This window comes from Gopherus evgoodei, chromosome 3 (assembly GCF_007399415.2).
Source record: "Gopherus evgoodei ecotype Sinaloan lineage chromosome 3, rGopEvg1_v1.p, whole genome shotgun sequence".
In the NCBI taxonomy this organism is placed as follows: domain Eukaryota; kingdom Metazoa; phylum Chordata; order Testudines; family Testudinidae; genus Gopherus; species Gopherus evgoodei.
The window spans coordinates 77,182,221-77,196,525 of NC_044324.1; the positions used below are offsets into that span (position 1 = coordinate 77,182,221).

The 14,305-nt window shown below is 44.8% G+C and overlaps 1 protein-coding gene across 8 annotated transcripts in view; it reads left to right on the plus strand.

The window, feature by feature from the left end:
• Positions 1–4,279: 4,279 nt before the first annotated feature.
• The window catches only part of CFAP206 (cilia and flagella associated protein 206), a 44,927-nt gene continuing 34,901 nt past the window's right edge, over positions 4,280–14,305 (plus strand). The window contains exons 1-6 of one of the 8 annotated variants that reach the window (XM_030555892.1): positions 4,280–4,404; positions 5,121–5,195; positions 8,300–8,383; positions 9,106–9,196; positions 12,833–13,021; positions 13,505–13,663. In XM_030555892.1, the coding sequence (XP_030411752.1) occupies positions 5,154–5,195; positions 8,300–8,383; positions 9,106–9,196; positions 12,833–13,021; positions 13,505–13,663 (565 nt within the window). In that variant the 5' untranslated portion in view covers positions 4,280–4,404; positions 5,121–5,153. Of the gene's footprint in view, positions 4,405–4,625; positions 4,689–4,940; positions 5,196–7,327; positions 8,062–8,299; positions 8,384–9,105; positions 9,197–12,832; positions 13,022–13,504; positions 13,664–14,305 lie in introns of those variants that run through there. The other 7 variants (XM_030555890.1, XM_030555893.1, XM_030555894.1 and 4 more) reach the window with 7 other exon arrangements.

Sequence of the window (14,305 nt, forward strand, 5' to 3'; positions counted from 1 at the left end):
TCCTCCTCAATCATGGGGGGAAGGAGGCAAGAGTGGTTCTATTGTAGTTGGGGCTACAGCTGCCATCTTGGTACACCCTTCCCAGAATCAGAAAGCTTAAACACACTACTTTTTACATTAACAATCCAAAAATTAAGTAATTATCCATCTGACCAGATTTTTACTGAGCCAGATTCTAAGAAAAGTATGGTTATGGCTGTCAATACATGATTAATTAAAGAAAGGAAATTAGTAAATAAGAACAGCCTGGGGAGAGAGAGAGCTCAGTGGTTTGAGCATTAGCCTACTAAAGCCAGGGTTGTGAGTTCAACCCTTGAGGGGGCCACTTAGGGATCTGGGGCAAAATCAGTACTTGGTCTTGCTAGTGAAGGCAGGAAGCTGGACTCAATGACCGTTGGGGTCCCTTCTAGTTCTATGAGATAGGTATATCTCCATATATATATAAAAACAAATAGTCCATTTTCCTTTCTACTTGTGCTTGACAATTCTCATAGTGGGATGTAACAAGCAATAATTATTAACTCAGATCAGCCTACATGAGTTCACCAAAAAGCCAAAGAGAAAAAACTGCACAATTTTGTATCACATTTTTGCATAAAAATCCACACTGGGTGCCCCCAATATAACATCCCATCGTATAAATCCCCGACTCCAAGCCCAACATTTTCAAAATGTAGTTGTCTGAAGTTACACACCTAAATCCAAATAGGCACTCAAATAAGTCTCTTGATTTTCAGAGGCACTGAGGGATGTAGGTGTTGTGATGTTGAGTATTGCAATACCAAACTTTTAGGAACTTCAAAAATCACTGGAATTCACAAAGCTTGAGTTAGGTGCCTAGTCTCCCTATAGACCAGGGATGGGCAAACTGTGGCTCATGAGCCACATGCAGCTCTTTTACAGTTGAAGTGCGGTTCGTGGAGCCCCCACCCCCCATTCTCTGCCTACCAGACTGGGGGATCGGTGGAGGCTCAGGGCTTCTGCCCTGTGGCAGGGTGGTGGGGCTAGGGGCTTCTCCCCCAGGTACACACACCCTCTTACCCTCAGCAGCCCCTCCCTTCAGCTCCCAGGCAGGGGTGGCCCTAGACTAGCTGCCAGCAATTGGTGCCCTAGGCAAACCATGCAATTTGCACCCCCCCCACCTCCAACCCCAAGCGCAGATCTAGGCTGAGGTTTTTGGTAAACTGGGAAACATTTTTCCTTTTTTTTCCTTTTAATGTTTTTAAGTGGTTTTTTTTAAACAGAGGCTTAATTATTCGGTTTGTCCGTCTGTCTGTCCAACCAATGTTTTTGAGATCAAATAAAATAGAGACACAAAATTTTCAGAATACATTTGTACATGACAGCTAGATGATATTTCAGTCCAATTTCAAATAAAAATGCATTAAAAATGTTAATTATATTTTTTATTATTATAAATAATACACTATCTTGCTTTAACTGCCATTACCACCACATCCAATATAGAAAGAAATAAGAAAACTCTTCAATGAACTTTAACCTGTATTTACAAAGCACTCTGAATAAACAACACTCTGTGCTCTTAAAATATGATTTCTCTTGCTTTAAGTTTTGAAAATTCAGTCACTAGTTCTTTTAGATCCAGTTTTCCAGCTATTTCATGCTCTGTTGACATAGTAGCAAGTCCAACAAGTCTCTCTTGCACCATTGTTGAACGCAGATATGTTTTTATCAATTTTAACTTTGAGAAGCTACGTTCCCCACTAGCTATAGAAACTGGCAAAGTTAAAAGAATGTGTAAAGCTATAAAAATGTTTGGAAAACTGTCAGAGTTTATTTTCACAAACAAACTTCAGTACTTCTTCAGGAGTGGAATGTTTCTTAAGTTGTCTTCAAAAAGCCTGAAGCTCACTATATAAATCTGTAGCATCCTAGTTAGCCTATATGGATGGGCCACCCCTGCTCCCAGATGTTACCTCCTTGGGGAGAGGCAGCAGCAAAGAACTGGGAGCTGTAGAGAGGGGCTGCTGCTTTAGCTCCACAGGGAGAGGCAGCAGCAAAAGCACTGGTTCTCCAGGCAGCTCCCAGCTGTTTGCTGCTGTCTCTCCCCACAGCCACAGCTCCCAGCATGCTGGCTCCAGCTGCTTCAGTGCAGGGAGTGGGCCTGGTGGCACCAGGTGACCGAGCAGGGGCAGCCAACCCTGGCATAAATCTGAGGCGGGGCATATGGCCCTGGGTGCCCTCCTCCATGTGTCATCTCTGGTTCTGCCCAGCATGGAGGGGAGTCTTGGGGCTTCAGCCTGCAGGGTGTGCCTGCCAGGGCTCGGGACTTCAGGCCTGTGGGGTGTGCCTGCCAGGACTCCAGCAAGAGCGGGGGCTGAAGCCTCAATCCCCAGAAGGTGCCTCCTGCAGGGCTGAAGCCCCAAGACCCTCCTTCCTGCGTGGTTGAAGCCCTGAGCCCCAGCAGATGCACCCTGGCTCTCAAACTTCTGAAGACTGTCATATGCCGCTCACACGGTCAGTTAATTTGGCCACCCCTGGGCTAGTCCCTTAATCACAAGACTTTCTCTACACTGTAATATGTGGATTGTCCATTCCACCTCTACATCCAGGAATACTGAATACTTTCAACCAGTTGTTTGGATGTGGAGTTTGCAGAGTTGCAGGGGGTCCAACACTCTCCCATTGTGCTCTTATATTCCATTTATCTTGAAAGTCTCAAATGTTGGTAAGGTTTGTATGTTGCTTTTCTATGAATATGTTTGGCTACTGTGCCCTGCTCTTACAATAACAGTCTCTATAATGCATGGAAAACCTTTAAAAATTGAAGTATTTATTGAATTGAAAGTTACAATATTTGTAAATACCATTTAAAAAGTTAACTGTTTAAAAGATTAAAAAATGTCATTTAAACAGTTTGGTGGCACCTTAAAGACTAACAGATTTATCTGGGCATAAGCTTTTGTGGGTAAAACCACTTCTGAGGTTTTTTACCCACGAAAGCTTATGTCCAAATAAATCTGTTAGTCTTTAAGGTGCCATCGGACTCCTTGTTGTTTTTGTGGATACAGACTAACACGGCTACCCTCTGATATTTAAATCATTAGCTGTTTAAGTGGCTGGGGCCCACTCTGGCTAGGTGGCGCTGCTCCGGCTAGGCACTGTGGCTGGGCCCACACCAGCTGGCAGAGAGGTTAATGGTTAGGGTGGTTAACCAGTAAGGCTATACTTACTGGTTAACCTTTCACATCCCTAATTTATAACTGTAGGCACTTGGAATTAGTGTGGGGGAAGTTCTGTGGCCTTGCAATCTCTGGATATTTAAGCCCCTTTATTTTCAGTTTAAATTGATTTTTACTGAAAAAATCCTGGGTTTCATAAAAAGTATTATTTGTTTTTGTCCCAATTTTATACATCATTCAAACATATATATAAAACTTGTTTCCTTAGGAAAATACAATACATTATGAGGTCTATATATTGTTTTAATACATATTAGTTTGTGTGTATGAGCAAAGCTGCCTGTTGAAGTAAGGCTAGGTATTCGTCTAGAAGATACACACAATAAACAGGCACGCACAGCAGCTCTGAAGTGCGTGTGCATCTGAACATACTGATTGAATCTCATGCCCACCACATACACATTTCAAGCTGTTAGATAACCGTTCAAAAATTTGACACGCTAAACCAGAATGAAAATCTGTATTCAAAAGTTTTTTAAAAAACCAGGAGAAAAGGATGAAGTTGAGTATATGCGCTGCAAATGGCGTGGCCCAATGATTAAATGTAAATATTTATAGGCTAATAGCTCTAAGCCTACAATAGTAAACTGTTTATTCAGATGAAAAGTTTTATTTGGGGATTGGATATATGGTTTCTTAAACGCGGAGGTGGCACACTATTTTGAGTTGTTTTACTTGTGCAGCAAACCACATGGAATTCCCTTCACCAAACCATTAATCTCCTAAATACCCGCCCCCGTCCTCCAAAATAAACCCCACTATTTACCCGGAAAAATATTAAGTTTTTTGCATCAATTTTCACCGATTTGTTGTTGCAGCAATAAACCCCAATACATTCCCGGGGGAAAATAACTAAAATGTAAACAGAAAACACAGGGCCCTATGGCTATGGTACAAACCCGCGCCATCATTCAAAGGAAGCTAGGAAGCGCCAGCAGGGGGACCACGCTGCAGGACTCCGCGCTCTGACGAAGCTCGGCACTCGGATTTGTACGAGGCAGGTTGTGAAAGCACCAGGTCCGGCTCCGCCTTCCGCAGCGGAGCAGCGTCGCTGGGTGGGAGGCGCTGCTGGGCTCGGCCGGCGTCAGCCGATTGGCTGCGGAGCTAGAGGAGGGGGGGGGGGCAGCCAGGTAGCCCGGGCCGGACCGCGCAAGGCTCCTCAGAGCGGGCTTGGCTGCAGCCCCTCGAAGCAGCGTCCCAGGTGCGCCCGTTAACGCTCCTTCCCCTCGAGCGCCCGTGTTCCGGCCACAGCCCATGGGGCAGCAGTTACCGCCCGCCAATCCGTGCGCGCTCTGCCCGGCGCGGAGAGCAGCCCCGCCCGCTGGGGAGCCGCGTTCTATCTCCATGGAAACGCGGGCGGCCGGTTGAGGACGAGCCTGGGCTCGCTAGCCCGTCCGGGGCAGGACGCTGCTGTTTGTCCGGGGCGGGGAGCAGGGCCAGGGGAGCCGGGGAGCGCGGCAGCGGAGCCTGGGACTCTCTCAGTGGGTCGGGTGAAGAGGGCTCCCTGGGCTGGGGGCGAGGGAGCTCTCGCTGCGCCGGCTCGCGGGGGAGGGAAAATGCCGGTTTCCTGGTGCAGAAAGACCCCCCCTCCTCCGTGCGTGGGCTTTGTACGTGCAGCGAGGGGCGCGCAACATGCGCGGAGGGGCACTTTGCGCGCGCTCCCTCGCGGAGTGTCCCCGCCCAGCCAGGAGCTGCGGTGCGCGGGGGCAGGAGGCAGCCAGAGGAACTCGCCATGTCCCCTTCTGACCCTCCCCGCGCTCCGCTCTGCCTGGGTGCGCCCGGCGGCCTTCGGGGAGGACGAGCGGTTGTTCTCGAGCTGGACCCCTTGTAGCTCTGTTTAGCGGAGGGGGGTAACGGGCATGCCCAGTAGACCCAGTTTTGCAGAAACATTGTTTATTAAATTGTTTTACTTCTCAGGTGAGTTTTGTGCATGTGAAGAGTGTCCGATTGATGGCCCTGGTCACTGGAGTCCTCTATTCACTCTCAGAAGAGGTACAGTGTGGGCAGCAGTCAGGGCCAGATGAACTCCCAAAGCCGTGGGCCCAGGGCTAACAGATTTTGTGGGGCCCTTGTATACAATTGTATACAAGTCTTTTTCCTAATTGAAAACAAAATGATCGCAGTTAGGGCTATAGTGGAGGCTATTAATGCTATACTAAACTTGCCTTTTAATTAACATAAAGCCATTCTGTGGTTACATTTCAGTCTTAAAACATTTAGAATATAGTTAAGTTAATTCAAAATAGCCTACTTCTTACCTTAGAACAGCTGTTGTATTAGTTTCTTTCTGAGAGGGAGTTTGGGTGCAGGCAGGCCGGCTCCACGCACCAGCGCAGCAAGCAGGTGCGTGGGGCGGTCAACGGAAAGGGCAGGCATATCCTGCTCTTTGGCGCCAATTTGGCGGCAGGTCCCTCTGTCCCCTTGAGAGGGAAGGAACCGCTGCCGAATTGCAGCCAAAGGGCCACTTGGGGCAGCAAAATCACTGGAGCCGGTCCTGGGTGCAGGAGGGGGCTCCAGGCTTGGGCAGTGTTGGGATGCAGGAGAGGGTGCAGGGTACAAGCTCTGGGTGCTGGATAGGGCTTGGGGCTGGGACAGGGGATTGGAGTTTGGGAGGGGGTGAGAGGATGCGGGTTTTGGGAGAGAGTTTGGTGCAGGAAGGGATTGTGATGTGGGGCAGGGTGTTAGGGTGCAGGAGGGGGTGTGAGGTGCAGGCTTTGGCCAGAAGGCATTACCACAGGTGGCTCCCTGCTGGTGACGCAGCAGGGCTGAGGCTGGCTGCATGTCATGGCCTCATGCCGCTCCTGGCATGTTTTTGCGTGCCCCTAGGGGGAGGGGGACAGTGTGTCTCCGTGTGCTGCCTGCGCCTGTGGGGACAGTGCTGGGGACAGGGAGAGTGCACGGAGCTGCTTCCCCCCCCCATCAGGGGCCACAGACAGGTGCCACAAGCTGGCTGATTCCGGGAGCGGCATGGGGGCCAAGGCATGTAGGCAGCCTGCCTGAGCCCAGCTGCACCACTGGACTTTTAGCGGCCCAGAGATGGCCATCAACTGGCAAATGCTCCAGGACTGATCAATAAATAAATTATGGATTTATTTTTGCAGGGCCACTTGAGGCTCTGAGCTGCAACCCCTAAAGTCCTTGCGTTAATCTGGCCCTGGCAGCAGTAGCAGAAGCTCCCCCACGCTGCCAATATGCTCAAACCTCATTCTGGAGTTACCCCTATAGGGGTATGAATGTAGTTACATTTCCATGACCTTTTCTGAGACTTCTAAGAAAGATGTGATTTGGTGCCAACTATAGTGTATTGTGGGAAGACTTGATTAAAAAAAAATTACATTTGGAATTTTTGTAGGAAAAAATCAGACAATTTTTTCACAAAAATGTGTAAAAGGAAAAAAAAAATCCTTTATTTCAATAAGCTCTGACTGAAGGCACCTGATAACTAGGAACTGAACTGAGACCAACACTCCTTCACATTGAATATGTATCAGAGGATAACAATATTCAGTCATTAGGTTAGAGTTGAATTTATGATGTAGAAAGTTTAACATCCTCTTACCAGTCTCCTGATCCTAATAATTGGAATTCCTAATCATCTCTCAAATTAAGTGATAATTTTATTTCATTTCTTAAACACATGAAAAACTGAAAGTTCTCAGAACTGTCATTGGAGTCCTGGAGTTGATAACCTGTAGTTCAATAATTTGCCATTAATCTACAAACAAGAGGTATTTACTTGTCCTGGTCAGAATTCTGCCTCACATATCAGACTAAGTTCCCTCTAAGCTGTGCAACTGCACAGCAGGCTACAAGGGCCGCACAGCTAGAGAGAGGTGGTCCGGCCCATCCCCACCCGCAGTAGGAGCTGCTGCGGCTGGGGACAGATGCGCCCATCCCCTGGCCCTGCTGGAGCTGCCGGGTCTTGGGAGAGGCACCTCTCCCCTAGTCTGGCACCGCTGGAGCTGCCGGGGAGAGATGCCTCTCCCCTGGCCCCGAGCTGCTGCAGCGAGAGAGGGCTGGGGGAGTCCTCTCTCTCCCCACCTCAGCCCTGGGGCAGCCTGCACGCCAAACCCCTCATCCCTAGCCCCACCCCAGAGCCTGCACCCCCAGCCAGAGCCCTCATCCCTCCGCACTCCAACCCTCTGCCCCAGTCCTCAGCTCCCTCCCACACTCTGAACTCCTCAGCCCCACCACTGACATACATCACCTCCATACTGGTACACATAACAAAATTAATTCCACACATAGATGTAAAAAAATAGAGGGAACAGTGGTGTCAGAGGTACTGTTAATGATTGTAGTGAGATTTTTGTTCCTTCAGCTTCCAAGTAGACCTCAGCTGATGTGAAAAATATTTTTGTTCCCTTAAAGCTGATGCATTTTTACCTGCTTTTGTGTTGATTGCTGAGTTAGTTCTGTTCATCTAATAAGAAATATTCCATCTGTCAGATAAAAGCTATCTGGGTTAATCTTTTATAATCAGTTTTTGTATTTTTCCTTCAAATCTTGTTTTGTGTTAGTTTCTTATTGTTTGGAAATATTCTTGTCACTTGTGGTCCAGTGAACCATAAATCATCTCTGCTACCTAGTCAAGTTGTTATTGAAAATTTAAGAGGCTGGGGGCATTAGAAGAGAATATGTAATCTCACTTTTATCAGTAAACGTTGCAGTGGGGAAAACAGAGAATGAAAGACAAATGTATGATGCACTGTAATAAACATCAAACCTGTTAATGTATTGTTGGTCCAGAATGTCTCACTCTCAGGCTGAAAGTGTCATAAAGAATATAATTCGTGAAATAGGACAAGAATGTGCCATGAAAGGGCAAACTGTGTCTGAAACCTTGGTGGCTTTCATGGTAAGAACACAATATTTTAGCTATTTATTATTTTGTTTAAATGCCTTCAGGTCATGTTAATATCCTCCTAAGGTTAATAATATCATTTTCACTAAACAGACAAGTATAAAGATTTAGCAGTTGCGCACATCGGCCACAATTTTCAAACTCTGTTCTTAGACTCCAGCCTTGCTAGGACTTACTGTAATTTTATTCACTGTAAATAGTCTCCCTAATAACATCTTTTGCTAATCTGCAGGTGAAAGCTGTCGTTTTGGATCCAAGGAATGAGTTTAATGTGGATCGAACCCTCACGAAAAATGATGTGCAAAAACTTATTAAGGTAATTCTGAAAATTCTCCAAAAGTTCAGATACTGTACATACTTATGTAGAAATAAAACTTAAATATCTGCTCTGTATTTATAGTAACAGAACATACCTGCCATTGCCATCCACAGGCTAACATATACAGTTATTCAAAGGCACCTGTATTGTATATGCATTGGGAAATCTAAACAATCTAACTACTTGTTAAAGTGATGTTATGGTAAATTACTGAGATCTCAGCATAATTATTAGAAGGTATGTGAAGATTAGATGAATGAAATATTTTTTGCCTCCCGGAGCTACAGTATAACCAGATATTAGAGGAGGGAGGGAGAGACTGAGACCAGCAGACAGAAATATTGAAAGCATCTTTAATTGCTAATCAGTCTCAGTAGGAGACTTTTCTATACAGCACCAAACATCCTATCAGCACTTAACAAATACTAAATCATACTAGTTTGTAGGTTGGTGATTTTTAGCTACCTGATCAATTTCCTAAGATTCCTTTAAAGCATTTTGAAAACTAACATCATACTTCATTCTCATGGTTCTGTAGTCAAGAATGGATTCTGCATTTCCTAGGGGTGGTATATACCTATTCGTCATGTTCTGTTGGGAGAATGAGGAACGGGGAGAGGAAGGCTCCGTTGCCGCTGTCAGAATGGTAACATTGCTATTGATGTTTCAGAAAATTCTAAGTGGTTAGAAAGAATTAACTTTTACAACTCTCTTCTTAGCTCTGTGTTAGTAGACTTCTTGATGCAGTAAATCCATCCCTGGACACTATTAAGATGCAAGTTTACTTTGATATGAATTATACAAACCGAGGTAATTTTAATATGTACAAATATTAAGTATGAGTGTCAGATAATAAAACTTGTATCTAACTATATTGACTCATCTGTATTTTAATATTAATCTTTATTAGCATACTATATGCATGTGACAGCAAAGCAAAATAAGATAATAAAATGAACTTGAAAGTGCAGGTAAAACTATATGGTTGTAAATTAAATTACTACTTAAAAAAGAATTCTCACAATATACCTGGAGGTAAGTATTACTTTCCCTGTTTTAGAGGAAATTGAGGCAAAGGTGTTGCCCAAAGCTACCGAATCAGTAAGTAGCAGAGCTGGAATAAGAACTCAGGAGAATTTGGCTCCCAGGCTTGTGTTCAGTCTGCTAGGCTATACAGCATCTCAACTCATTTGACTTGCCTTTTTTTTTAAAAATGGTGAAATTTTGAGCTCCAGTATAATCATTTCAGTTGTCTTTGAACACTGTACTCGATTCTCAGGGGTGGATGCAGTAGGAACCTGGGTAGATAATAGGATAGATCTGTGACAGGCAACCTGAACTGGGGTACCGCTGTGCCCCCTTAACTCTCCAGCCTGGATTCTCTCTCACAATGCTTTGCTACTGACAAGCACCAAACCTCTCCCGGCGCTGTTATCTTTCAGTACAACAGCATGTGGAGCTCCACAACTAGCTGAATTGCATGAATGCTCCCTGAGCCACTCATGAATTGCACAGAGAAAGGCACCAGCAAACCTGCCAAGCCCCCAGCCTTGCACAGCAGAACTGTAGTATCTTGCCCTTATCAGAAGCCTGACCAGAGTAAATTCATTACCCAGTCCGACTCTCCCTTAGTGTGGAGAGGATACACACTGGCCTTTGTAATCTGAGCTGAGATTACACTGTAACCAAAACACACTGTTTTAGGTAAAGTATAAAACAGATTTATTAACTACAGAAAGATCAATTTTAAGTGATTATGAGTGGTAGGCACTAAAGGTCAGAGATAGTTACCAAGGAAAATAAAAGGTAAGCATGCAGTCTAAATCCTGAACCTTATTAGACTGAACAATATTTGGTTCAAGCAGTTTTCTCACCCCTCTGGATGTTAGTTTGGTTACAGTCCTTAATACACAGGCTTTCCCTTTAAGCCTGAGACCAGTATCCTCAGTTCAAGTCTTTGTTTCCCCAGCGTTCTTGTTGCTTCCAGTGTAGGTGGGGGAGGAGAAAGGTAAAAGCACAGTGCCATTGTCCTTTATTTTATATTCTCAGGCTATGTCTACACTTCGTACCTTTCAGTGGCACAGCTGTGCTGCTACATCCGGGCCACAGTAATGTACGCTGTATAGCAGCTCTTTGCTAAAGAGAGAGCTCTCCTGCCAGCAAAATAAAACCACCTCCAACGGGGGGCAGTACCTTTCCCACCGACAAAGTGCTGTCTGTACTGGCGCATTTTGTCATTAAAACTTTTGTTGGTCAGTGGTGTGTTTCTGTCACACCCCTAACCTACAGAAGTTTTAACGACGAAAGTGCAATGACGATATAGCTTTAGTCCATGTCCCTGCAAAGAAACTAGCCCAAGCATGCCAAGTGGAGTGCCCCAAGAGTTGGTCCTGGGCCCAGTTTTGTTCAATATCTTCATTAATGATCTAGAGGATGGCATGGATTGCACCCTCAGCAAGTTTGCAGATGACACTAAACTGGGAGGAGTGGTAGATACGCTAGTGGGTAGGGATAGGATACAGAGGGGCCTAGACAAATTAGAGGATTGGGCCAAAAGAAATCTGATGAGGTTCAACAAGGACAAGTGCAGAGTCCTGCACTTAGGATGGAAGAATCCCATGCACTGCTACAGACTAGGGACCAAGTGGCTAGGCAGGAGTTCTGCAGAAAAGGACCTACAGGTTACAGTGGATTAGAAGCTGGATGTGAGTCACAGTGTGCCCTTGTTGCCAAGAAGGGTAATGGCATTTTGGGATGTATAAGTAGGGGACATTGCCAGCAGATCGAGGGATGTGAACATTCCCCTCTATTCGACATTGGTGAGGCCTCATCTGGAGTACTGTGTCCAGGTTTGGGCCCCACACTACAAGAAGTATGTGGAAAAATTGGAAAGAGTCCAGCGCAGGGCAGCCAAAATGATTAAGGGGCTGAAGCACATGACTTATGAGGAGAGGCTGAGGGAACTGGGCTTATTTAGTCTGCAGAAGAGAAGAATGGCAATGGGGGTGGGGGTGGGGGAGAATTTGATAGCTGCTTTCAACTACCTGAAAGGGGGTTCCAAAGAACATGGATCTAGACTGTTCACAGTGGTACTAGATGAGAGAACAAGGAGTAATGGTCTCAAGTTGCAGTGAGAGAGGTTGAGGTTGGATATTAGGAAAAACTTTTTCACTAGGAGAGTGGTGAAGCACTGGAATGGGTTACCTAGGGAGATGGTGGAATCTCTTTCCTTAGAGGTTTTTAAGGTCAGGCATGACAAAACCCTGGGATTATTTAGTTGGGAATTGGTGCTGCTTTGAGCAGGGGGTTGGACTAGATGACCTCCTGAGCTCCCTTCCAACCCTGATACTCTATGATGGATCTTATTGAGTCACAGAGCTGATTAATGGTTGTTTAACCCCCGCCTGGGTGTGGATCACCTCCTTTGTTGTCACTGAAGAACTAGCAAGGGACAACTCCCAAACTTACAACATCTTTCAATAACAACCGTACAGCAAAATCTTATAATAATATATACATATTTTGATGGAACAATGGGTTTCAGCAGATCATGACCTTTCCTATATATCTTACATGGCATACTTTGTACAAAACATATAATTACATGACATTGGTGAATATGGGGGTTCCAAAGTGCTGGTTTGAGGTACAGAGTGCCAAAAGATCTATCATGGGAAGTACAGTATTACAGCATGGATATAACACAGAGAGAATGTATAATGGACTTTGAAGCCAAAACACATTCGCTTTTCTTTAAGCAAGAGAAAGGCAACATTATAGAAGGGTAGTGTTCTAGGTTCTTTGAACCAATTTTTTCACTGGTCCATTGACTTCAGTGCAGTTACTCTAGACCTGCGCTTGTGTGACCTGAGACCAGAATTTGTCCATTTGTTGATTTTCACAATTGAGAAAGATCAGCATTATTGGACTGTCTATTTTAAATTGATTGAGTTTGCATAGTTCAGAGATTATTTCATAAAATAGAAATATTACAATCCCAGTGAATTAGGCAGATACTTGTCTTTGGCTATTATATATAAATATTGTATGTTGTCTCTGATCAGTGCCCACTCCCAGTGACTTAAAATGGCAGAGAAGGTCTGGGTGGGAACAGGAAAAGAGAAGGAGGAGAATAAGAGTCATGGTGCCATGCAATATTCCTGGGACAGGGAGAGCCGAGAGGCATGGGACATTCATAGGGCATCAGGGTAAACTGTGAAAATTATTTGAAAGCTTTTGCTGCCTAGCACTGGCTTTCATAGTGGATGTTTAAAATTAGCAAATCTAAGGGCTTGATCCAAAGCCACTGGGGTTTGGAGCAGGCCCCAAATGCACAAACAGCATGTTCAGTCCAGTGAAAATTATGTTACTGTACATAAGTTAGATCAAAAATGAGAATAATATTTGGCAGTAACATAGCACTTCTCAAATACCTTTCCTTCCCAGTTGAGTTACTTAATGAGCAGCATCGTGTTCTAGAGGCCAGGCTGGCCCCTGTGAGCAGAGAAATCACAGATAATCGTGCTCGTACACGGGAAGAGCTGGAGAGCATTTACCGAAAGATTGTTAGCTATGTTCTGCTACGCTCTGGCCTCGGATCCCCCACAGACATCAAGGTTGTTAGGGAGGCAACAGGTCAGTAATCAGTCAAAGTATCTGATACTGGGCATCCCTTGTGGGAAAATAAAGTCTGGGCCTGATTCTGCTCTGACACAATGTAAATCTGGAATAATTTTATTGACTTCAGTAGAGTTTCCTGGTGTGAAACTGCTGTGAGTTGGGAATCAGGCTGTCTGACTCTTTCATTAAAACATCCAATTGTCGAGATACTAGTAAATATTGTAAATTGTGGCAGCTTTAAAAATATTTGCTACTAATAGTCTGAATTTTAGTTAAATAATTTCTGTGGCATAAAATAGCTTGATAGCATTTCAGCCTGTCTGCTTTATTTGCTCATCTCCAACAATAGGTGTGGTAAAATTATTAATTTGTGAGCGCCTAAGCATCTCTCCAAATCTAGAACATACTGCTATTTTCACAACTACCGGAGTTAGTTTTGCTTCCCTAGTATTTTCAGTTTCATTCTTGTACCTGCTGTTATTTTTTAAATCTTTTCAGCTGCCCTGCAGAGTGTGTTTCCCCAGACAGAGCTGGGTGTGTTTCTCTCTCTCAGTAAGAAGGACAAAGAGCGACAGCTGAAAGAACTTACCATGATTGTCACAGGAATTCGGTTATTCAACAAGGACTGTGGGAAAGGAGGAGAAGGCATTGATGACTGTAGGTATATTACTTAATTAAAATTATGAGCCCTAAGCCAGACTCTTCTTGTCTCTAGACCTCTAGACCCATGACCTCACGCTACTCAAGATGAGCAGGATTTGGCCCAGTGTCAGTAAACCTGAAGGAAAAACAAACTATTAGATGAATGAATTGTATAATGCTTAAGGCCAATCAATGCAAATGTCAAAATGGTACTGTCAAAATATTTACAGTAGAGCAGGGGTCGGCAACCTTTCAGAAGTGGTGTGCTGAGTCTTCATTTATTCACTCTAAATTTAAGGTTTCGCATGCTGGTAATACATTTTAATGTTTTTAGAAGGTTGGTCTCTCTATGAGTCTAACCTATTGTTGTATGTAAAGTAAACAAGTTTTTAAAAAACATTTAAGAAGCTTCATTTAAAATTTAATTAAAATGTAGATCTTATCAGTTTAGTGCAGCGGTTCTTAACCTGGGGTGCACACGCCCCCGGAGCAGGGCTGGTGCAAGAATATTTTGCACCCTAAGTGAAACTTCCACCTTGCACATTGGTTCATTGAGAGGCAAATCCCCAACGGTCCTTTATAGACCCCAGGGGCCTGCCGTGTCGAGGGGCTGCTCTCCAGACCAGGTTCCCCCCTCCCAACCTCCTGAACTCCCCT